This window comes from Podarcis gaigeae (assembly GCF_964106915.1).
Source record: "Podarcis gaigeae genome assembly, chromosome: 2".
Classification (NCBI taxonomy): domain Eukaryota; kingdom Metazoa; phylum Chordata; class Lepidosauria; order Squamata; family Lacertidae; genus Podarcis; species Podarcis gaigeae.
Genome location: NC_139679.1, coordinates 108,909,284 through 108,934,468, shown reverse-complemented (window position 1 = coordinate 108,934,468; position 25,185 = coordinate 108,909,284). Strand labels below are relative to the sequence as shown.

General features: G+C 46.2%; 1 protein-coding gene and 1 long non-coding RNA gene across 2 annotated transcripts in view; both read left to right on the top strand.

Moving 5' to 3' along the window:
- LOC310835735 (uncharacterized protein) overlaps window positions 1-25,185 on the top strand; it is a 28,811-nt gene that overhangs the window by 2,419 nt on the left and 1,207 nt on the right. The window contains exons 2-15 of the mRNA XM_083720682.1: window positions 1,350-1,445; window positions 2,680-2,910; window positions 5,466-5,488; window positions 5,872-5,996; window positions 7,759-7,815; window positions 10,164-10,679; window positions 15,594-16,627; window positions 19,676-19,771; window positions 20,770-21,000; window positions 21,566-21,682; window positions 22,529-22,648; window positions 22,882-22,904; window positions 23,978-24,093; window positions 25,090-25,146. Coding sequence (XP_083576808.1) covers window positions 1,350-1,445; window positions 2,680-2,910; window positions 5,466-5,488; window positions 5,872-5,996; window positions 7,759-7,815; window positions 10,164-10,679; window positions 15,594-16,627; window positions 19,676-19,771; window positions 20,770-21,000; window positions 21,566-21,682; window positions 22,529-22,648; window positions 22,882-22,904; window positions 23,978-24,093; window positions 25,090-25,146 — 2,842 coding nt within the window. The remainder of the gene's footprint in view (window positions 1-1,349; window positions 1,446-2,679; window positions 2,911-5,465; window positions 5,489-5,871; window positions 5,997-7,758; window positions 7,816-10,163; window positions 10,680-15,593; window positions 16,628-19,675; window positions 19,772-20,769; window positions 21,001-21,565; window positions 21,683-22,528; window positions 22,649-22,881; window positions 22,905-23,977; window positions 24,094-25,089; window positions 25,147-25,185) is intronic.
- On the top strand, window positions 2,917-4,879 carry LOC310838258. The gene is made up of 2 exons (XR_014560860.1): window positions 2,917-4,266; window positions 4,313-4,879. It is a non-coding gene; the product is annotated as an uncharacterized lncRNA (long non-coding RNA).

Here is a 25,185-nt window from a genome sequence, read left to right as displayed (position 1 = left end):
TGTGATGAATCACCCTGGTAGAAGATAAGAGAGATCACCAGCTGCAGTTTCATACTGCCCGTAGCTTCACTTGGGGAGGGGGGGAGGGGAAGAGATAAATCCTTTTATGTCCAGCTTACACATAACAAACCATTTCCTTAACATGGGTCCCTTCCAACTGAAAAACATGGAGGGGGTGGAAGATTCTCTAGACAGGATGCACAGCTCCCTCTGTAACATTCAGTCTTCCCAGTCTTTGACAGATCCTCTGAAAGGGATCAAGGAACAGAACATTTCAGGCCAAAGACAACTTCACTTCCCAGTTTGTTTCTTGCTGTTTTGTCCTATTTCTTCTTCGTCTGGTATACATACGTCAGTTCTGAGACTTAAAGTGCACAGTTAGCATGGGTTGTTTTGGTGTGTTAAACAGCTGATTACACTGTTTGATTTCTTACATCTCTCTCCCCCCCATTTATAAAAATTTCTATACAGTGGTACCTCAGGTTAAGTACTTAATTTGTTCCGGAGGTCCATTCTTAACCTGAAACTGTTCTTAACTTGAAGCACCACTTTAGCTAATGGGGCCTCCTGCTGCTGCTGCGTGATTTCTGTTCTCATCCTGAAGCAAAGTTCTTAACCTGAAGCACTATTTCTGGGTTTGCGGAGTCTGTAACCTGAAGCGTATGTAACCCGAGGTACCACTGTACAGCCTTGTCTGGTGGAAAGCTGAGCTGGAATTCTTTTCAAAAATTAATCCATTTTGAAAATAATTGACTAGTGATAAGCCTGAAATTTGTGTGGAGTTTGGGGCAGATCAGTGACAGCTGGAGAATCAAACACAACAAGCAAATACAGTTGTACCTTGGAAGTCCAATGGAATCCATTCTGGAAGTCCTGTCGACTTCCAAAACGTTCGGAAACCAAAGCATGGGTTCTGATTGGCTGCAGGAAGCTCCTGCAGCTAATTAGAAACCCCGTCGGACCTTCCAAAAATAGTTCACGAACCGGAACAGTCACTTCCAGGTTTGCAATGTTCGGGAGCCAAAACGTTTGAGAACTAAACTGTTCGAAAAGCAAGGCACAACTGTACATGACATGCCTTATGGCTTATAGGCCATCATTTGAATAGCATTTAGAATGATCTTCCTAAAATGGAAATTGCAGAATGCCCCCCAAAAGTATACATTCCCTACAAGAGACACAAGACTTTTGATTCCCGAGTATGCTGAAGCCATCCCATAATTTAAAAAATGGCTGGAGTACTCTGCACTAGGGGGAAGTAAGTTGGCTAAGCAGAAAGCTATATGACTTATCACAACATACATGAGAAAAAGGGTATGTACATTACTTTCAGATTTATCTTTTGTCAGAAACAAGTTGCTGCCCATGTGAAAGTTCTGACAGAACGGAGGGAGAAGCTGAAGGAATTAAAAGAAGACCTGGAGTGCAGAAGGCAGGCTGATCAGGTGAGAGCTTGTCTACAAGAAGGACCAGGAGGTGCGGGAAATTGTGATGAGGGTTTTCTAGAAAATTTTGAATTGCAAATTAGGGTAATTAGCATCAGAAGATTTTCAGCCCACTGTGGAAAACCCAAGAGGGTGGTCTAACTTAGCAAGTCTGTTTTAGCTGTGTTTAGTAAACAAAGCTGAAAACTTTGAAACTTCCCAAGTTGCCTAATGTTTGTCTTTGCAAATGGCACCCGTTCATTGTTACGAATGAACTTATGAAACACATCCCCCCCCCCCCCCCGCTGCCCGTGGTGAAAAAAGCACTGGGGGGAAAACTGTTTTGGAGAAATTTCAAGGGAAATTTCTCTGCATCACATCACTGGAGAAAGAGAAGACTGTTTCTTCTGGTGTTGAAGGAGGCAGGTGCATTAATAAACTGGATCCAATTTCTCTTACATGTCGTGAACCATTATCTGTTCAGTCTGTTTGTACCTATGATTCAGTTAGACTGAAGCTATCATCTCCAGCGACTTGGTACACTTAGCCCAGTGGTACAGAAGGTCTTTCATCTCCAGTATGTCCCCTGGCTGAAATGCCAGAGACCCAACTGCTGGTCAGTGTGGACAACGTTGAGCTACATTGAAAGACCTACATTGGCTCCCAGCACGCTTCCGAGCACAATTCAAAGTGTTGGTGCTCACCTTTAAACCCTAAACAGCCTCGATCCAGTATATCTGAAGGAGAGTCTCCACCCCCATCGTTCTGCCCAGACACTGAGGTCCAGCACCGAGGGCCTTCTGGCAGTTCCCTTACTGCGAGAAGCCGAGTTAGAGGGAAGCAGGCAGAGGGCCTTCTCGGTAGTGGCGCCCACCCTGTGGAACGCCTTCCCACCAGATGTCAAAGAGAACAACAACTACCAGACTTTTAGAAGACACCTGAAGGCAGCCCTGCTTAGGGAAGCTTTTAATGTTTGATGTATTACAGTATTTTAATATTTTTTTGGAAGCCGCCCAGAGTGGCTGGGGAAGCCCAGCCAGATGGGCGGGGTACAAATAATAAATTATTATTATTATTACTAGTCTAACCAATAGTCTGACTCTCTGAAACAATGGAAACTGCCTTACGTGATATTCCTTTGAGCAGGTACCCAACCCTGGTTAGGGTACCAATGTGAGAGCATCAGGGATATTTGTACGTCTGCTTCCTTGTGCTGTTTCACCATCCCGGCTGGCCCTTCTCCTGCTCCTTACAGGATGATGTACAAAGTGAGAAGCAGAAGGTGGAGTCTGAATTTAATCAGATCCACGAGTTCATGGAAAAAATTGAGCGCTTCCTGGTTATCATGCTGAAGAAGTTTGACAAGGAGATCGTGCACAGGAGAGACGTGGAATCCGGCAGGTTCTCAGGGGAGATTGATCGCCTCGATGCCTTGATCAGCGAAGTTGAGAACAAGTGCCAACAGCCTGCCAGTGAATTCCTGCAGGTGAGATTCTCTGGAGGGCTTCTTGCCTCTCCTGGGTTTCAGCGCTAAAGCCAAAAGTGCAGAAACAGCCACCTGAAAAGAAAAGAGGTGCCATACCTTGTTTTATTTGTGTTGCATGCACTGAAACTTCCTTGGTTTGTGACATTTGCTAGGAGAGGGATTTGAGGAGTGCAACCCTGCTCATTCTCCTTTTTTATATATTTCTTTTTTAAAAATTTTACTGATACAGCAGGAAAAAGAAAAAACACAAATACCAAATTACACAGAAGAATAACCATAGACACATAATTTTCTTAACAAACAATAAAGCATATATTGGTCTTAACACTAAAGACCCAACCTCCCGTCTATTCCATATTTCGATTTCATATTACTTATTACCAACACACACTTTTATCATATTAAACTTTTTCTTAATATATCTAATTTCTTATATCTACCTTGCAACTATTACTGAAGTTCCTCGAATGCTGCAACAGAATTTAACTTCTATATTTATTTTTCAAATATTCTTTGAAAACCTCCCATTTTGAAACAAATTCCTGCTCATTCTCCTTGTCGCTCAATGGTTTTTGGATACTGCTGACCATGGTATCCTTCTAGAGCCGTGGTTCCCAACATGAGACACACACCCCACAAGGGGGCAATTTGATTTTGATTTTTTAATAATATTTTATTAAGTTTCCATTTCATAATATATAAACACATCCATATTGCTCACAATAAATTTTTGCTCGTTTGAGCTGGTCGACTCCCGCCGCCCCCCCCGGCTTGTGGCTACCATAATTCCTATCTATTTCATTGCATTTGTTCCTCTTCCTCCTTGCATTTCATCCATTTCAATTTTTTACATTTTAAATAAACATAAAAAGGTATAAATCATAAACATTACAAGTCTTCTTAAGTCAATCCTGCTAGTGTTGTTAATTGTTTGCAATTTTCTTTCAAATATTGTATAAATTTACTCCCTTCTTTTTGGAAAGCTTGATCACGCTGGTTTCAGGTTTCCCCGGTCAGCTTCGCTATTTGTGCATATTCCATTTTTAAGGGGGGAAATTTGATTTTTAAGGGGGGCAATTTGAGCTTGTTTAGACCAAGTTAATGGCCTTTTAGGCTTCCTCCACGTGAATAGGAGTTTACTTTTTGAATAATAAGAATTATATGTCACCGGGGGGCGAGGGTGGGCAATCAGGATTTTAGAGATGCCTAGGTGGGGTATGGCCAAAAAAAAGGTTGGGAGCCACTGACTCTCGGGGAGGTCAGCATTTTGGGCAATGTGCTTAAGTGTTTCCACTCCTACCTCCAGAAAGTAGCCATGAGAGGCTGTTGTTCAGTGCCAGACATCAGCGCAACTCTGTGCACCTGCAATTGGCACCCAGGGACATGATGCCTCTGGCAGTAGGCTGGTAGGCATTGGTAGCCTTGTTCTCCGTAAATTTGTCTAATCTTCTTTTAACTCCATCACTGTGCCCTGTGGGAGGGAGTATATGGTTACTGGATGCCCCTGTTTCCCAGGGACAGTCCCTGGATTTATAAATCTGTCCCCGGACAAAATCCGTCCCCGGAATGTCCCGGATTTAATTTAATGTCCCCTGGGTTTATATTTTAAGTGTTGTAGATTTATTAGTAGGGAATGAATGTTGCATGATTGGTTCAACGGCACAAGACACATCATATGGGGACTTCCGGGGAGGCGAAATGGCGGGCGCCATGGCGGCAGCAGCAGCTCCTGAAGCCAGCCAGAGTCAACTGCGCTACCAGGCTGGCTCCAGGGTGCTGAGACTGCCGCTGCCGAGGGGGGACTGGGGATGCCCGGCACATCAACGGGGGGAACCGCTGACATACACCCCCGCAACCCAAATCGAGCTGGGAGTGAGAGTGCCTTGCCACCCGGCTGACTGTCCAATGGTGCTCTGGGGCCAGGAAAACCCCGGAGCCGACGCAGGGAGAAGGAGGAGAGGAGAAGGAAGAGAGAGAAAGAGGAAGGGGAAAAAAGAGGGGAGGCCTGACCTTGCTGCCACCACCACCGCTGAGGAGAGGATCAGGAGGGCAAGGGCACTTGACCAAGCCCCGGCCTGACCCGAGCCTACTCCATGGCAGCTAGCGCTTCAAGAGAGCAGGCCGGGGCCTGGAGGAAGGCCGCGCGACAGAGGAGAATATAGAAGAGAAGATATTGCTTCTTTTAAAAAAAAATATTTGAAAAAAATCAGGTAACCTTAAGGGAGTACCATTGTTTTCTATGAGCTGTGTGAAAAAGCACTTCCTTTCCCCTGCCCTGCATTTTCATTTAATGCCCACAAGTCCCTCATTCAGCTTTACAACCTTGCAAGTTAAGTCCCTTTTTATTTGGCCAGGAGACTGAAACTCCGAGGTCTTAACAAGAATACCCAGTGACTCTTGTGGCAGAAGTGGATTTTAAATACTTATTCTATAACAAATATTTTTGGAGTCGTGCTCTTTCCATTTGCTCCCTAATTTCTAAGCCTTTCAGCCAATATTTATGGCATAATAAATGTGAGAATGATCTTCTTTTTCTTTTCTTCCCTTGCCTCCAGGACATCAGGAACATTTTGAGCAGGTAGGTAACACTTTTGCAAATCTCACTTTTTATCGGCGTGGGAAAAACTGAGAAAGCTTTCCTCAAATCCATTCTAATCAAAACCTAGCTTATCCCTGCCTCTTTGGCCCTCCAAACACAGTAATTCCACATTTTCTCCCCTTCCTGTCCCAGGGCCGCATGTGCAAAGCTTACCCTTTTGTGGCATAGGGGTCCTACATCAAAACAAGCTTTCTACATTCCCTAAGCGGTGGAACTTTCCCAACAGAAGTTAGAATGTTTACAAACATTCTGTAACATCATAACATTGCAGTTTGGGAAAGGGGGCTTGCAGCTCTTAAATGCTCTGATAGTATGGAAAATGCTGGGACCACAATGTAACGCCTTCATGTTTCCCATTCTAGATGTAAAGAAGGACAGATTTCACAGATGGCGGAAATTGCTTCCTCTCCGACTGAGCTGGAAAAGAAGCTTGGGCATTTCAGTCTGAAAAATATTGTTATCAAGGAGGCACTGGAGAAATGTCGAGGTACAGAGAAGGACAAATGATAACCTCAGGACCGTGTAAAATACACAAGAATCTCCAAACTTTGGGCTGAATTTCCGTACTGTGGGCCGCATCTAATGTTCTCTGTGCACTAGTGCAAATTGTGCAAATTGCATGATCTGTTCAGCAACACAGTTAACAGCAACCTGCTTGTGCATTCTGCTGGTGCGAAAGATTTCACCAGTGGAGCAAGTATACTTCTAAGTGACTTTAACTTAGTGCTGTGTGGGATACAACTTCCTTTTGTCTTCAGATCCAACAATGCAGTGCACAGACATGTGGACATGAGCAATGTGGGTTCTGCTTGGGGGGGAAAGTACCAATTTTATATCCAGTAAATATATGATTAGGGACACGGGTGGCACTGTGGGTTAAACCACAGAGCCTAGGACTTGCCAATCAGAAGGTTGGCGGTTCGGATCCCCGGGACGGGGTGAGCTCCTGTTGTTCGGTCCCTGCTCCTGCCAATCTAGCAGTTTGAAAGCACGTCAAAGTGCAATAGATAAATAGGTACCGCTCCAGCGGGAAGGTAAATGGCATTTCCGTGGGCTGCTCTGGTTCGCCAGAAGCGGCTTAGTCATGCTGGCCACATGACCCGGAAGCTGTACGCCGGCTCCCTCGGCCAATAAAGCGAGGTGAACGCCCAGAGTCGGCCACGACTGGACCTAATGGTCAGAGGTCCCTTTACCTTTAAATATATGATTGGTTGAAAGCAAGTAATGTGGTAGGAGTAAGATCAGTGGAGAGGTGGGTGGAGAAGAAGAACAGAAATGGAGTTTTTAGGCAAGAGCCATGAAAGGGCTGTGCAGAGCACTTCAGCACAGTGTTTCCTAAGTACCATGCTTATTACTCGCACCTTTTCCCCCTTTCACAGCTCATATAACACAGGAGACCTCTTGTTTTGGGGCGCATACACAAGCTTTCCCCCTTGGCCAGATCACCTATCACTCCGCTTATAGCAGCTACACCGATGCACATTATTTAACGGATGTGGGTGGCACTGTGGGTTAAACCACAGAGCCTAGGACTTGCTGATCAGATGGTCGGCGGTTCGAATCCCCACGATGGGGTGAGCTCCTGTTGTTCGGTCCCTACTCCTGCCAACCTAGCAGTTTGAAAGCATGCCAGTGCAAGTAGATAAATAGGTACCGCTCCGGTGGGAAGGTCAACGGCGTTTCCGTGCGCTGCTCTGGTTCACCAGAAGCAGCTTATTCATGCTGGCCACATGACCTGGAAGCTGTACGCCGGCTCCCTCAGTCAATAAAGCGAGATGAGCACCGCAACCCCAGAGTCGGTCCCGACTGGACCTAATGGTCAGGGGTCCCTTTACATTTATAGAATACATTCTGTGATACACCTTTTTCCTCTCAGTAGCTAGAGCATGTCCATCAGCATTCTGTGGCAGGTCACCTTCTGCTGATTTACCTGCTTCGTGCTTTCTGACTTTTCACCAGAGCGCTACTGCATATTTCCCCTGAAGCAGTTGTCTTGCATCCATGAGGGCTAGAAACTTGAAAAAGAACTATGGCAATAGGCATGCTTAAGCACCACTCTTAAGTACCAGATTTTGTAGCTCTCACAGCCTACCCAGTTTCCCTACTGAAGTGACATTACATAAAATAATTCCATCTCTTGCGCCACTGGCCTTTTCCTTGCCTCCTTACTGAGATCATATCCAATGCTTCACCTTTATTTAGTAGCAAGAGTAAATATTCCTGATTCTTGAACCCTTCTCTCTTTTTAGAGACAATGATATCTGAATTGGCAAAAGCAAGGACAATGGAAGCATCAGCTAAAAGGAGTAAGTTGTGGTTTTTTGGGGAAAAAACTGGGATAGTCACTTTCTAAGAGGCTGAGAGCAATGTTGATTTGGGGCCTCTTGTCCAACTCTGAGAAATGGCTTCACATGGTGAGGGATGGTGGTATTTATGGCTTCATCCTGTACAGCAATAATTTCACAGGAAAAGGGGAGGGTCTTGAACAGCTTCAGTCACCTAACCCTCTTTGCTCCCCCCCTTCTTTCCTTGCCTTCAGAGGGTGGAAGGAATCTGTCGCCATGACAACACATAAGCCCAAGTCCTTATTGTGAGGGAAAGTAAACATAAGAAATTGTTGCTCTTGTCCATGACTTAGGACCTGGAGTTTGGGGGTGTAGTATGTATCTGGGGATCCCTGAGATTTTTCCTAGCCCCCCCTCAAATAAGTGGTCTTTCCACTTTAGAGTAGGAGAAAGTGAGGCTTTGTATTCTTTTTTAAAAATAATAATATTTATTACCTTTTCCAACAATTTAGACACTACAGGAAAAAAAACCATACAATACAATACAAAAAACCACTTCATTACACTAACAAAACACTAACATTAAACTAACAAAACAAAACAAACACAATTTAAAACACATCAAATACTTTCAATAACTTATCTTTCATTTACTTGTTTCCACGACCTCCTCACACCTCCCTTTTTGTATTCCACTTCTATTAATTTTTTCAGCAATTCCTTTCCATCGTATTCTTGGGCTTCCCCATTGCTATTGCTGCTCCCACAATCCCATTAAAGGAGACTGCAGTTGGGCAGAAGATCATTTTCCAGACAAATGCTTCACTTATGGGATGCTGTACATGTCAAATTCAGTCCTAGGCACCTCCAGTTATTAATATTGCTAATTATTATTCGTTGGTCGCATTTTTGCACTAGAGTGTCTCAGGGCGACTTGCCCAGTAAAAATAGAAATAACAAACCAGGCATTAAAACAGCAATAAACAAAAGCTGAAATACATTTCAAGGGACAAATCGTACCCACCCTACTTAAAGGATGAGTACAGGAAATGCCAACCATCTTCCCAGTTAAAAATCAAAAGTCAATCAGACATTGATGGTGCCAAGAGTGCTTCTCCAGGAAGAACATTTTAACTGGAAGGCCACCACAGAAAAGGCCCCGTTAAAAGATCAGGTAGCAAATGTTGCAAAAGCTCTTGGCCTGATTGCTGGTACTAGTCAGAGTAGACAATATTGGTCTAGATATGCTGGCCCAAACTCTTCTCAGCTTCATAGCTGAGCAAGGATTTGAACCAAAGCCTTCTCAGTCCTAATCTAACACTGGTTAATACAAGACAGGGGAGTGTGTTGCCCTCAAGATGTTCCTGGACTCCAGCTCCCATCAGTCTCAGCCAGCGTGGCCAACAGCCAGGGATGCGGGGAGTTGTAGTCTAGCAATAGTTGAAGGGCAACACCCACCCAAGCCATTCTCTACCAGTGTTTCCCAAACTTGGGTCTCCAGCTGTTTTTGGACTACAACTCCCATCATCCCTAGCTAACAGGGTCAGTGGGCTGATGGGAATTGTAGTCCAAAAATAGCTGGAGACCCAAGTTTTGGAAACCCTTCTTTAACCATTACAACAGTCTGGCACTCTTTAATGGCCTGGAAATAGCCAGTTCCCCACTGCATCAAACTGACACAGGGCTTTTACCAGCTTCTTATTGTATGGAACTGGTAGCCATTCAGTTCAATGGAGACTGGGGCCCAGACTGTAGCACTCTTGACAAAGTAACAACTTTGTTCTTTCCATCTTGATTGATTGATAATACCTCTAACAAGCCAGACTGGCTTAAGCAGTTTACAAGTATGAAATCAAACTCAAAATATCCACAGGTACAGTGGTACCTCGGGTTAAGTGCTTAATTCATTCCGGAGGTCCATTCTTAACCCAAAACTGTTCTTAACCACTTTAGCTAATGGGGCCTCCCGTTGCCGCCACGCCGCCAGAGCACGATTTGTGTTCTCATCCTGAAGCAAAGTTCTTAAACCGAGGTACTATTTCTGGGTTAGCGGAGTCTGTAACCTGAAGCGTATGTAACCCGAGGTACCACTGTAATTAAAATGCACATCTAAAACAATTCCATCAAAATTTATTAAAAATACCCATAATCAAACAAGCTCGTTAAAAAGTGTAACCATTAAAACCGTTAAATGAGCAGCCAAAACAATTAGATGAAATGGTCTAAATTTTAATTCTTCTGTTTCCTTTTATTTCTTTTGAGACCCTGCTCTAGCTTGCATTGGGCTTTCCGGGATCTGATTGTAAAAACCTGTCTTTCCTTTTTGTCAAGCTCTTCTGATTGTTTTCCGTTTGTCTGTTTCTCCTCAGTAAGCGTTACTCTCGACCCCGACACAGCTCATCCCCTCCTTGTGGTGAGCGAAGACAGGAAAAGCGTGAGACGTGGAGACATGGTTCAGCCACTGCCCAACAACCCTGAGAGATTTGACTCCACTCTGATTCTCCTGGGCAGTGAAAGATTCTCCTCAGGGGTACATTACTGGGAGGTGGAGGTGGGTAATGGGCAAAACTGGGCCCTTGGCGTGGTCAAAGAGTCTGTGATAAGGAAGGGACCTGTTGTCACTTGCCCCAATGAAGGCGTCTGGGCTTTGGGACTCTGCGGGAATGAGTACAGGGCTTTCACTTTAGCCGAGACTCGTCTGACCCTAGATGAAGCCCCAGAGAAAATCCAGGTATTTGTGCATTATGAAAGGGGTTGGGTGGCATTTTTTGACGCTGGTTATATGTCCCTCCTTTTTATTTTCCAGTCAGCTAATTTCTGTGGGGAGAGAATTTGTCCTTTCTTTAAATTGTGGGGCCTAACTACAGAGCTTAGAATGTGCCCCTGAAAACAGCCTCTGCGATATGTTGGTCCAGCTTCTTTCTGCAATTCCATTCCATTCATAATTTTGTACAGAAATTGGCAAAGAATTTTCATTTAACTCCATGAAGAGAAGGAGCCTTCATTTGTGGAAGAAGAGTTGCACCTTCCATGAGCGCAAGCTCCTTCTATTCACAGTTTAAAAGTTAGGCTCAAAATCCGGTTTTTTAAATAAGTAAAGGAGCAAGTTCCTTCCTGTCCCAAACCATTTTAATTTAAAAGAAAACAACTTATAAGTTCACGTAATTCTAGAGAGGGAGAAAGAGCATTTTGCATCATAAGAAACATTTAAGTGCAGGCTGAATATTATAAATACATTTCTATACACTTTTATATTGTATTATCTCAGCTAGCCTTCATATTTCTACTTAACTTGCATTCTCACCATCCTCCCCACTGATCTTGTTGGCTGGGGCTGATAGGAGTCAAAGTCCGACATCTCGAGGGCCACTGGTTCCCACTCTGGATTTAAGCTATGGTTTGCTTAACAAGCCATGAGTTAATTGCAAGTTGCCTCATGGACAGACAAACCCTGGCTTGTTTCTCCAGAGTTTGGTTTGTTTGCTAATTGCTCTTGCCTCATTCCTTTGAAGCTTGGTGAGTGTCTGGGGTGGAATGGCCAAACAGTTCACAGTTAAGGAAGAGTGTGCTGGGTTCACATTCAATAGGAAGCCATAGTCAAAACAAACCGAGTTTCATAAGCCAGCAGCAAGCTCTGCTTTTAGATTGTGGTTTGTTGACAGTAAACACACTATTAAGGCTTTCTGTAGGGTTCACACATAACGCTCAGCCACGGTTTAATAAACGATAGTTTAGTCTGGTCATAAACCAGACCTTGCGTATGTATAGGAGTTTATGAAATACACACTTGTTTGTTCCCTGCGATCCAGACATCTTCCCTCAGGGCAGTGTCTGTGCTGCAGAAATGCTTTCCCTCCCAACTCTCAGGCAGCAGTACTTCTGTCACTTGGAAAACAAGATGCTTTGCTTAGCAAGCTTATGGCTAACAGAAGTGTGCTCTGTGGCGCTGGTCTTCAGCTGGTGGGTTGCGGCCCTATCTAAGGTGGGTCGCAAAAGGAGCACTACCTCCATGCCAATATACGGTTAAAGATTAAGAAGTGGGTCCCCAAATGTACGTTGCACTGAAAATTGGGTCCTGAGACTGAAAAGGTTGAAGATACCTGCTCTAAGGAACGTGGCTGTGTTTGACTTACCTGCACTGCATCCAATGGGTGGCCACTCGCATCAGCAGTGGTGACCAACGCAACACCTGCTTAAACCCATGTCAACACCATCGGACGACCTTTCCCATGCTTCTTATTACCAGTTTATGCAATAGATGCTGCTGTACCACTTCAGCATATGAGCACTTATCCTATCCCATTTATTTTATTGTTATTTGTTTCTTTAAAAGGAAGGCTTTCTTTTTTTCCATGTCACTGGCACGCTGGGGATCATAGAATTGTAGGGTTGCAATCCAGTCCAAGCCCCTGCAATGTAGGAATGTCAACTCAATCATTCAAGACACAATGACCATCCAAACTCTGCTTAATAGCCTCCAGGGAAGGAGAGTTCACCATCTCTTCTGGGAGTCTGTCCCACTGTCAAACAACTCTTCCTGCCAGAAAGTTATTCCCAATGTTTAGTCGGAATCTCCTTTCTTGGCAGCAAGTTAGCGGAAAGTGGTATGTATAACGCTTGCACCTTAGGAGCTTATGTAAATGAGTGCTTTGCTAATTACTGAAATCCCAGTCGCTTGTCCCCCTTGGTCTGGATGTGTGCGGGACATCCTGGCATCTTAGTTATGTTCGAAGTAGATAACATACTGCATTGAAATAGAATGAAGACTTGAAAGATGCAAAGATTAAAATGCAGTAGGAGTTCCCTGCCTTGATGGATAAACCCAGAAAAGTAAGGAGGGATGTACGGAGTAGTCCTTGGCTATATTTTCGCTGCATAGTTAAATGGTTATGGCTTTCCAGGATCCCTGGAATTTGTAGATTTTCCACAACAGAATTTGGAAATATCCATTCCCACCATCGGGATTCCTTGTGAGAACAGCACAGTGGCTAATCTGGCCTAGTTCAGGTTTACCAAAGCAGCCACAGCTTCAATCCGTAAACCAGATAAACCGGAGTCTTTGCTTTTAGGTTGTTTTTAGGTCCTTTGTTTTCACTGCGACAAAACAGGATTAAGGGGGATTTGCTGAATTATGGCTCCACTTCTTACGCACTTACCTGGGAGTAACTCCTCTCGAGCATAATACTTGCTTCTTAGTAATCATGTATAGGATTGCACTGTTAAGTGATTTATAAATGGCTCCCACGCTGACACATCTGCACTTTTGGAAGATGTGTTTCTTTTTTGTTAAGGTTCAACAGATTTGCATATATTTTGATCCAGAAAACTGTCGTGTCATTGCATTAAAATTCCTTTTGTGAACAGAGAAGATTCTTGTGTTTTTTGTTTGTTTCTTGTGTAATACGTGTATTCCAGCTGAAAAAAGCCCGGTGTAACAGCTTTTAAATAACCACACTACCCCTTTCCTCAATCTACTCATCAACTAGACCAGAGCGGGGGCGGGGGGGACCTGTGTGTCCCTCCAAATGTTGCTGGACAACAACTCTCCTCATCCCTGATCATTGGCCATGGTGGCTGAGGCTGTGGGAGTTGTAGTTCAGCAACATCTCGAGGGCCACAGGTTTACTACAGTGATCTCTGCTGTGAAATTGTTCTGATGTATGGGTCATAATGTGTGATTATCATATGTGGGCCACTCCCCTATGAAAAAAAGGGTTCTGCATTTGGGGCTTTTCAATTCAGAGAAAAGGAGAGTACGAGGAGACATGATAGAGGTAAATAACACATTTTAAGTGGTGTTGAAGTAAGTTATCTAAATGTGAGAATAAATACATTGCACAAATACATAATTATTCATCTTTTTTTCCCTTTCAGTTAATTAAAATAAAGATTAATTGTCTTTTAAAAAAAATTAAGTTTGTCAAAGTGTTCTGTTATATATCCCCTAATAATACAGTGGTACCTCTGGATGCGAACAGGATCTGTTCTGGAGCCCCATTCGCATCCTGAGTACAGTGGTACCTCGGGTTAAGTACTTAATTCGTTCCGGAGGTCTGTACTTAACCTGAAACTGTTCTTAACCTGAAGCACCACTTTAGCTAATGGGGCCTCCTGCTGCTGCAGCACCGCCGGAGCACGATTTCTCTTCTCATCCTGAAGCAAAGTTCTTAACCTGAAGCACTATTTTTGGGTTAGTGGAGTCTGTAACCTGAAGTGTATGTAATCTGAAACGTATGTAACCCTAGGTACCACTGTAGAACATAACACACGACTGCACGTGTGCGCAGGTCCGTTTCGCCACTTCCACACATGTGCATGACGTCATTTTGAGCACATGCCCAAGCGGCGAAACTCGGAAGTAACACGCTCTGTTCTGGGTCGCTGCGGAGCACAACCCGAAAATGCTTAACCTGAAGCTACTTCAACCCGAGGTATGACTGTACATGTGGATTGATCGGTTCTTGACTTTTATCATTCCTTTACTTGATAAACAAGCTCTATTCACAACTTCCTCCTTCAACTGGCCTTCTCTTACCTTTATTGTTTGTCTGCTTAAGCCTTTTCCCATACCTAAGAAAACCATGTCAATAGAACATGATCTGGGATTTTTTCAGTGTTTCCTAGCTGTCTTTAGTATTACACCTCTAAAATAATCCAACCATGATCATTAATGGGTCCTTTGGAAGATAGGTCCTAAGGATATGACTGGCCATTTCTGTGTCCTGGGTCATGCTATGGATTCTAAACCTTATTCCCCAAAGCATCAGCACTACACAAATTTGAAAGGATTGTCTGGAGAACTCTGAATGCAATAAACAAAAGACATTAAATCTTTTATCCATATACTGATCTTTGAGAATTGCTGGTAAAATATGGGATGAATTAAAAATGTAGACCTTGACTCTAGCTTGAGCAACTGCAAATGGCTCAATAACAGTTGCACTACTATGGAGCATCCAGAGAGTATGTGGCTGGCCAAGGAGTTGACCTTGAGTCTCCCAGGTCCAAGTCCAATTCTACTGCCAGTTTTGCTGACTTAACATTAAAGCTTCTGGCTAAAGTTCAGTTAAGAATGGAGACAGTTAGTGCATACTAAGAGTTGATCCTGATCTCTTCCCGACAGTGTGTGCCAATCTCATGTGGTCCAAGTGTCCTCATTTGCCAGGGACAATCGCTATTTTCTGAAGCCCAATTCTCATAAAACAGTCTCTACTTTGCTTCTGGGTTTTTTTTATTAGGTTATATGATTTTGTTGTTCTTTAGAAGGGAGGGAAACTCCAGAAAGTGCTTGCTTGCTTAACATTCCCCCTATTTAAAAAAAACATCAGCTGTCGGCGCCCCTCCAAGACCACAACTCCCCCTGCCTGAGTATCAGGAAGAGTGGATTAAATTTAATGATTACCTAGTTAAATATGTTAAGTTAAATTAATTGAAAACAGCTTGCAGATACTTAACCAAGGGGAAGCGAGGAAGCCACTTAACAATGTTAATAAGTGTAATTTTCAATAAAGCTATGATTTATGTTTGTTTGTCTTATGTGTCTGTTTGTTTGTTTATAATGTTATGAAAACCAATAAAAAAATTTTGGGGAAAAAAGAAAGACTACAACTCCCATCATCTCTTAGCATTCGCCATCCTGGCCTGGGGCTGATGGGAGTTGGAGGCCCGCGTGACGTCGACGCGCACGCTGCGCCAGCTTCTACCGCGGGCCGTTGCGTTTCCCGCTTTGCCGCCTGGAGCCCAGCGCGCGAAGGGTTACGGCCGTAACGTCTCCCGGCTTCCCCCTCGTTTCCGCTCAGCGCCTGTCGGCTCAGCCAATCGGGTGGCGCGTCCGCCGGAAGAGGGGCAGGCGCGTCGTCGGCGTCCTCGCGGGCAGGCAGGCAGGCTGGAGCTGGACTGGGCTGGCGTCATGAGCGGCGGCGGCGTTGGCGGCGGCATGTCGGCGGAGCAGCAGCTCCAGCAGCGGCTCCTCCGCAGCCGCCTGAGGGGCGCTCAGCACCCGGGCCTGGCGGTGGGCGGCCCGCTGGCGCCGCCGCCGCTCTTGCCTCCGCTGCCGTCCGTCCTGTCTCCGCCGTCGCCGCCGGACTCGCCTCCGCCCGGCACGACCCCGGCCGAGATCCCGGCGGGCCCGCGCTGCCCCAGCGAGACGTGGTGCTCGCTGTGCCGCGTCTACTGCCCGGACCCGGTGTGCCTGCCGTGCGGCCACAACTTCTGCACGGCCTGCATCGGGCAGCGCCTGGGCGAGCCTAAGATCAACATCTCCTGCCTGGAATGCGGCGCCACCGCCCGCAAGAGGAACCTGAGGCCCATCAAGCCGCCGCCGCTCCTGGCCAGCCTGGTGGCGGACAGGCCCAAGAGGCAGAGGCTCGACTCCGGGCCCGGAGGGGCGGTCGCGCTGCCGGCGGCGCCCGTGGTGGTAGCGCCGCCGCCGCCGCTGCCCCAGCAGCACCAGCCGATGACAGTGGCCCCCGCAGTGTCTCCCGCGCCGATATGCGCACCGGCACCACCGCCACCGGCGGCAGCGACAGCAGCGCCTCCGCCGCCCCCGCCGCTGCTGTCGCTGACGCCGCCCACCCCGCCGTCGCCCGTCGCGTCCGCGGCTGCTGCTGCAGCATCGGCGGCAGACTTGGCGACGTCGCCCCCGCTGCCGAGAAGGTTGTCGGCAGGAGGATGCGGAGAGGGCGCCGGAGGGAAGCTGTGCGAGAAGCACCGGGACGTGCTGCAGTTCTTCTGCGAGGAGGACCAGGCGCCCATCTGCGCGCACTGCGATCGGTCCCAGGAGCACCGGGCGCACGCCGTCTTCCACGTCGAGAGGGCAGCCCGGGACTACAGGGTAAGGGAGGGAGGGAAGGGGAAAACAAGAAATCAGTGGCAAGCAAAGCAAGCAGGAGCAGGGTAGTCCTGGTGGCCCATTCAGCTCCACCCAAAATCCGTTATTAGGGCAGTGCCCTGGTTAGCACAAACAAAACAGCACACGGGAGGGGTTATTGAATTCTCTAGCAAAACGTTTATACCTCCGACTTCTTTGCATAGCAGTCAACTTTCAGATTTGAAAATAAGGGATCAGCAGCCTCGAAAATAAGGGATCAGCAGCATAGCTGTCAACTTTCGGATTTGAAAATAAGGGACCAGCAGCCTCACCTGTCCTGGGGACAGTCTAGGGGATATCTAACAATCCAGGATAGCAGGAAGCAGCGGGAAATGGTGCTGCAATAAGGGGATTTCCCACAAAAAAAGGGAAGGTTGAAAGCTATGCTTCTTTGGCTGTAGGAAAACATTTTGCTGCAATAATTTAACATCACTGTTTTTTTGGTTGCTGTAATGAACATAAGGTTTTTATTGATTGACTGCATCACTCATGGGTTCAGAGAGCGCTGGAGTGATGCTTTAAAATGGCCAATTTATATTCTGTACTCGCTACTTTCTTTTTTTATCTTTCCTCATCTTTTAATAGCAGGGCACTTTTGTACAATATAGTAATAACAGAAGTAAAATAATAGTATTCATTGTTCTCTGGCTGTTTTATGCCTGATGCCAGAAGTATCACTTACTAAGCCATGTTTTCCTTACTAAGCCATGAAATTTTCCTTCTTATAAGACAAGTTTATTCTGGATAAAGAATTATGCTTCATAGACCTTTAAACTTCCAACTTTCTGGTTACTTTTGTATCTTGAGTGAAAATTATGTTCAAATATTGTTGGCTTAGGTCTTTTCTTGCAATACTGATTGCATAGTTGTGAGTCTATGTAGAATTCCAAGCTGTCATCTTCTGAGAAAATGCTTGGCTGTAGGATTGAGAAATAATTGGGTTAGAGAGTGTGTGGAGGGCTATTTAGTCATCAGATTTCTAGCTTATTTTGGCATCTCTGGTTTCTACAGGACATCAAATCAGCTGGAAGAACTGTGGATCTTTAGCTTTATGTTGAAAACAGGTTTCCAAATCTTGGTGCCTAGCAACCTCTGAAAAAAACGATGTCAGTGCATTTATCAATAGAGGATTAGAGACCATTCAGCCTGATTCTTTTGTATTCATGAAAGTGTCAAGTTACTAGTTCCTTGTTTCTTATTCTTAAGGTCCAGTTCAGTAACAATGGCTTGTCAACTGATGGAGGTTTCTGAATAGTAACTTTCCCCTCTTTGTGTCATATTCCCTGTTTATAGACCTAGGGGCTTGGATTACTTATGAATTGGAACAGTAACATCTACAAGAAGTAGACTCAGAAAAACAAACTTTTCTAACTTTTTTTTTTTGCTATGCTTTCTTGCTTGAAAATAAATTCTACTGATCCCCCCCCATCTTTTTTTGAGAGCTCTTCTCATATTTCCTTTTGTGCCATTTATCATATTGAGTTGAGAAAAGGTGGTGTCCTTGCCCACAGTGTTGAGTTTCTTTGTTTGTGCTTCGGGGCATTCACATTAGTGAGCTTCTGCTAATCTTTTTTGCTGTTGGCTTCTTCACGCTCAATAATTTTAACACCACAAATTATTCAATACGTAATAGCTTCATCTTCGTGTGCCCCTGCTCTCCAGCTGCCAAATTCCAACAGAAAATTCTGTGTCCCAGATACCGAAAAACTGCCCCACCCAATTTTAAGTGATAGCTGGGCCATCTAAGGAGAACTTGTTGGCCTCTAAGAGCCCAAGTATATTCTTAGTGTTGATTTAGGTCTCAACATGCACAGCTAGGTTTTAATACCTGCAGAATCAGCATATTGAGGTTATTTTAAAGAACCTTGTTCTTTTAGCCTTGTGGTTGAAAAGATAAGTATGAAAATACATGATCAGTTATAAATTATGGGATGCCACAGAGATGCCAGGCAGGACTCCTAGTTGTAAGGAAAGGAGTAGGGTGTCAGTATTTCTCTTCCCAGCAGAAGTGTTAACAATGCAATGCATTCAGTGTGTGGATGTGATTTCTTTTTTCTTCCTATGGAGCGCACACAACCATATGGGGCTATTGAAGAAACCCAACCTCCTTGTTCCTCAGATTGGGAAAAGGCTTCTGGGTGCAGGTTGCCTTCTCTTTCTCATGACAGAGTTGTTGTTGTTGTTGTTGTTTAGTCGTTTAGTCGTGTCCGACTCTTCGTGACCCCATGGACCAGAGCACGCCAGGCACTCCTGTCTTCCACTGCCTCCCGCAGTTTGGTCAGACTCATGTTTGTAGCTTCGAGAAAACTGTCCAACCATCTTGTCCTCTGTCGTCCCCTTCTCTTTTTGCCCTCCATCTTTCCCAGCATCAGGGTCTTTTCCAGGGAGTCTTCTCTTCTCATGAGGTGGCCAAAGTATTGGAGCCTCAGCTTCACGATCTGTCCTTCCAGTGAGCACTCAGGGCTGATTTCCTTCAGAATGGATAGGTTTGATCTTCTTGCAGTCCATGGGACTCTCAAGAGTCTCCTCCAGCACCATAATTCAAAAGCATCAATTCTTCGGTGATCAGCCTTCTTTATGGTCCAGCTCTCACTTCCATACATCACTACTGGGAAAACCACAGCTTTAACTATACGGACCCTTGTTGGCAAGGTGATGTCTCTGCTTTTTAAGATGCTGTCTAGGTTTGCCATCGCCTTTCTCCCAAGGAGCAGGCGTCTTTTAATTTCATGACTGCTGTCACCATCTGCAGTGATCATGGAACCCAAGGAAGTAAAATCTCTCACTGCCTCCATTTCTTCCCCTTCGATTTGCCAGGAAGTGATGGCACCAGTGGCCATGATCTTCGTTTTTTTTTATGTTGAGCTTCAAACCATATTTTACGCTCTCCGAAGGCAAACAAGCCTCTTGCCCAACTGAACTATATTTATACATCTATACTAAAACAAACTCCTGTGCTCTTGATACCTCTGATTCCCTCCCTCCCATCTCAAGCCACTTCTGTTTTCTCAGGAGAGGGTTCTGGCACAACTAGAGATCCTGAAGCAGGAGAAGAACACGCTGTGGAGCCAGAAGCTGACTGGAGAGAGGAAAATTCAGGATTACATGGTAGGTACCTGTTGCCATTGGTGATCAGGAACAGAGGCATTGGGTCTTGAGGGGTGGTTGTTGTTGTTTGGCCGTATTACTCCCCGCCCCCAAATCCCATTTTTTTCTACAGATTCATAAAAGGCAGTGCTAACTATCTTGTGTAATTAGCAAATTACACTGTGTAAATGGGCCTAATTTGCATAGGATCCCCCCCCCCAACAGAAACTTTTCTAGAAACCCACATCACAAAATGTGGCCAAGCTCAGGAATAACACAATACCTTGCTTCCCATTAAAAAAAATGTAGATAAGTTGTTTCTGTTGTGTAAAACCCCCAAAACTTTTTATATTTGAGTGTTTGCCTGAAGAGGCGGTCATTTTTTAGTTCTAGATGTTTGTCTCTTTTAGTGGCTTGTTGTGTAATCGCTAGCTGATGGTCCTAAATAAATATTTTGATTTCATCCTGCAGAGCAAGCTATCCATGGTTGGGTCCCATACGGTGGACAAGTGGGATGTTTGTCCTGGATAACAGTCCTCAGGCGGGGTGCTGAGCATTTTCCTGTTTCTGCTGCAGCCTCCTCTTGCAGCCTTATCCTCCAACCAGGCTGGCTATTTTGCCAAGTCCAGGGACTGAAGAAGCTGGGTTGCAGATGCTATACAACAGAACATGCTTCTCAATCCCTCCAGGTCCACCTGGAGGGAGATGGAGGCCGTTGCAGGGGATGATGGGGTAGTGGTAGGGAGAAGGGAGGGAAGTGTTGCAGACGCCTGCTGGTTTTAGATAATGCCTCCCGCCCCCGTCCCCCTACCCCCCGCTACTCCCTGGTCATTTTTATTTTGCCTTCCTTGTCATAGCCTATTTTGGCCTCATATCTTCTGCGTCTGCACTGTCCCTTGTGCTGGTTCATTATACAGTCTTGTTTGGCTGCTGTCTTCTTAGGGCTGTAATGACGATCTTTTTCTTGTGCATCCACAAAGGGCTCTCTTAACTCCCCATTTTACCTGTGGTCATTACAGGAAACCGTCCAAGCAGAGAGACAGGAGATCATATCTGAATTTGAGCGCCTCCACCAGTTTCTCAAAGATGAGGAGCAGCACCTGCTCGCCCAGCTAGAAGAGCTCGATAAAGAGATAGAGAAGCGGAAGGACGAAATGGTTACCAAACTCTCGGAAGAGCTTTCCCGTCTCGGCGACGTGATCGCCGAGATGGAGGTGAAATGTAAGCAACCGGCAGCCGAATTTTTGCAGGTGAGATTTTGCAATCAACAGAGACCTCTTTCTCTGGCCTGGAGCGGAGACTAGCAGTGGGTTAAGGGCCCCAAGCATTGGGGGGGCCCTGCACTGGAGCTCTAGAGAGCCCGCAAGTATCTGAAAACGGGAGTTGCCACTTCCTTGCCACCGCAGGAGTTTGGGCCGGGCAGAACTTAGACCTTCTCCCTGCTGGAACGGGCAGCAAACTCTTTAGTGTACAGGATGCTGGCGGGGCACAAGCCTCCTGGAGGCAGCGGCATATGTGCTGTTACACCTGATTTGGGGTCTCTACGTGGACCCCCATCAGCTGTCCCGCATGCCCAAGTGCTGTGATTGTCTCCCCTGCGCAGGTGGCAAGGCTGTTCCTTAGGAGCCAAAGCCAGGTGGGAGGGGGAAGGAGGAGAGCTGCGAAACGGCCATTCCAAAGGGGGAGGGGAGCGTTCCTCTGATCTCGACTCGCCTTCTTTTAGAGCGCCCTTTGGCTTTTGCAAAGGACGGCTGGGACGCTGTAGCTCCTCCCCTTGCGGAAGGCTATGATACCAGAGCACTCTGCTGTTGGCAGATGTACTTCCAGGTCCCTCAGCCTGACCTGAAGGCTGTTGAGAAGCTGGCCTGGATCACCTCATTCCTTCAGGTTCATGTCGGGACACATCGGGTATGGCTGCCATGCAGACCTCTAGTACGTACAGTCCTGTTCCTACGGGTTCTCTCTCTTAAGGGTGTTTTGGGGACTCGGGGCACTGCTGTGGCTGTGGGACTGGAATAAACGTCACTCTGAGCTTTCAGTCTCTGGAATAATGCTGATGACTGCATGCCGCGGGGATACCGGGGGAGGGACGCCGCTTGTGTTTTTACGGCCAGCGAGCGGGGTTTATTTCCTGACTCGTTTGGAGGAAAACAAAAGGGGCTTGTGGAGTATGTGTGCCTGCAAAAAAAAAGCCTGCATTTTCTGGGATCTCCTTAGGGTCTTCCTGTGGTCCACTCTGCGGTGAACGTCATTTGTAGCTATCGCAAGGATGTGAGGCTGGTTTGGTTTTTTTAAAAAAAACGAGCAGCAGCTCCTGCGCACTTGATCCCTTGGCACAGAATCTTTTTTTTTCTCCTTTAATTACTTTGAAACCAGCTCTCTGATCACAAGCAAGAAGGAGACGATTTTAGGTAACCTGTGGCGTGCAGAGAGTCACTACAGGTGATGGTGAAGAGTGCGATGCAGTGATCGCGGGTTGGGGAGATTGCGGAGGCTCTGCCGGGGCCTGTGCTCCTGGGAGCGGGGCGCCGCTGCCTCTGCCGAGGTGCACCCCCTCTCCAGCGGCGACGCGGTGTGCCTGTCGGGACAGCAGCAGCGCACTTAGAGGTCGTGTGGGTGGCGTGGCTGAGGGAAGGAGCCAGTGGCTCCAGGCAAAAGGCAGTCGGTGGGCAGGCCCCGGTGGGGGCGAGAAGCCAGCCTGTTCACCGGCAGGACGGGGTGGGAGGACAGTTCGGGAAGGAGAAGGCTGCTAAAAACTAGGGCAGCCCTTCTCCTCAGAGAAACAGTTGCAGCACCAGGGAGACCACCGTGCCGCGAAGGCTCCCGTGTGTAACCAGAGCACCCCCCACCTCTCCTGTCTTGGAGCTATCACCAGATGTTCCACCTCTAGGATCCCAGGTAAGAGCCTGAGGGCAACTGGGGGGGCAGGCTACTTACCCCCTGCCTTGTGAAGCAGCAGAGGCTAGAACAAAGCTTCCACCCCTCCTGCCTTTGATAACACTCTCGGAAGTCCTCTGCAGCCTGAGATGGGGGGTGCAGAGGCAGGCTCCCCTTTTAGCTTATGACTCGCTCCTAGTGCAAAGCATTGTGGGACTTAGCTCCTTTCTCTGTCTCTCTTTCTCTCTCTCTAGGACATTAAAAAAACAATGAGCAGGTACGTGGCGATTTATTGTGTCTCCCCATCCCCCCCAAAACCTCATGCCATTCCTAGTCCTCAAATTGCTGCTAGCTTGCAGACCAAGGAAAGTGGTCCGCCTGTTTCTCCTCCAGCCTTACAAGCACCAGGGCAGTAGAGCAGTGTTCAAGGCGGCATTTAGATTCCTCTGCTTCCAGGGACTCAAAACGGCCGCTCAGCCTACCCTAGGAACATTTGCAACCGGAAGCAGCTCTATTTGTCACAGGTAGGGAATCTGTGGCCCTCCACATGGCTGTGGGATTCCAACTTCTCTCTGCCTCTGCTTGTGTGGCCAGTGGGATGATGGGAGTTGCCGCTCAACAGCATCTGGGCAGCCACAGGTTCCCTATATGATAAGTGATGGAGCCGGAACAAAGCTTGGGAAGCGGGGGCGGCTTCACGCGGTAGCTTGTCACATAAAACTGCATCCCTTCAGTCCCCAGACCAGCTCATGGCATGTTGGTACCTGAAGTGGGAAATACAAATGACGCACACATATATTAAAACGGAGCACAGCCCATCATAAAATTACCCAGCACAAGCCTCACAGATTCAGTTGGCAGTTGTGGCAGAGCTTACGCAGGATAAATTTCTGGTGTGAAGGAGGTTTGTCCCCTGCTCTGCTCCATTCATGGCACCCCAAATCTGCTGCTTGAGGCATTTGCCTCATTGCATATTTGAAACAGTCCTTTGCAAATGTTGAGACCAAAGACAAAGGTAAAAGAGAGATCTGGAATTGCAAAATTTCACACTGGTAGCATTTAATTTAGTGAGATATATTACTTAATAATACGTCTGCTTCGTTTCCTCGAACCTGTAAAAGTGTCACGTGGCCAGAAAAGACCAGTCTGTACATTGGATTCCAACTCCCATCAGCCCCGGCCAGCATGACCAATGGTCAGGGATGCTGGAAGCTGTAGTCCAAAGCCTTTGGAGGATGCCAAGTTGGGGAAGGCTTGGCCAGACCATTATGGCCTTTGAAGAGGAATGCAGGTCATGGCTGACGGGACTGTTTACACTAGGCGTTTTCTCTTTTTGCTTTCAAAATGCAGATGTGCAGCAGGGCATTTCCAGCCAACCGAAGAAGCTTCTCCTAAGCTCGAAGAGAGGCTGGAGAACTTCTCACGGAAAGGGATGCTTCTGAAGGAAACTCTAAATAGATTCCAAGGTACAGGAAAAAAAGGCTAAAGAGAATGCAGAACTTCTAACACCTGGCTCTTTACCATCTGAAAATAACCTAAATTTTAATGAGTGTCTTCCACTTTTCATTTTAAAAAATTGAACTGTGCATTGGAATCCAGTTCATATAGAAGTCCTCACATAACTTTGGGAGGGAATGTGGCTCTGGATTGTGTAGAGGCCCAAGGAAAGATGGGGTTTCACCAGGAGCTGTCTAAGGGCACTTAACTGTGAACTGAAAGTCATGAATTCATTGCATGGCCCTAAGCTGAACCACTTTTTCAGCCTTCAGACCTCATTCCTTCCAGTTGCTGCAGCTTAGCATTTAACTTAGTTTTGGTAAGGGTTGCTTACAGCAAAGACAAACTGCTTTATAAATTGAGGTTCTTCTCTACAGTATTTGTACCCTGATGTTATTATGGCAAAATGGGAGCTCTGTATTCTTGCTGAGGCGTTGTGATCTCAGTCCTGGAAGGAAGTGATGGCAGAAAATGATAGGAAAAGACTGCAAGTTGTGTTTAATGGGAAGCTAACAAAAGGGAGAAAGGGAAGGTTCAATGATGGCAGACTGTTTCACAGAAACAGGACGCGGGAATCACTTAGTCGCTAAATTCCATTCCATCTCTTAAAGCAGCAGTTCTCAACCTGTGGGTCCCCAGATGTTGTTGGACTACAACTCCCATCATCCCTGAGCACTGTGGTCTTGCTAGCTAGGGGGTGATGGGAGTTGTAGTTCAACAACATCTGGGGACCCACAGATGTTGAGAAAGGCTGCCTTAAAGCAAGCTGCATCCACATTAGTAACCATCACCTGGAAATGATGTTTAAGCACACTGACTTCTAACACGAGAAACCCAGGATGAAATAGTCGTCTAAGAAGACCACTCAGTGGCCTCGGGCAAGTTACTTTCTGAATTGTGGGGGGCTAAGTAATTTCTTTAAGAGAGATTTTGCTGGGAGGAAAAACTACCTTTTCTTTCTCTAGATAATGTGACATCCGTCGTGGAGAAAGGAGAGACTGTGAAAACACTGAACGATAAAGGTGAGTTTTCATCATCATCATTAATTTTTTTTAATTTAT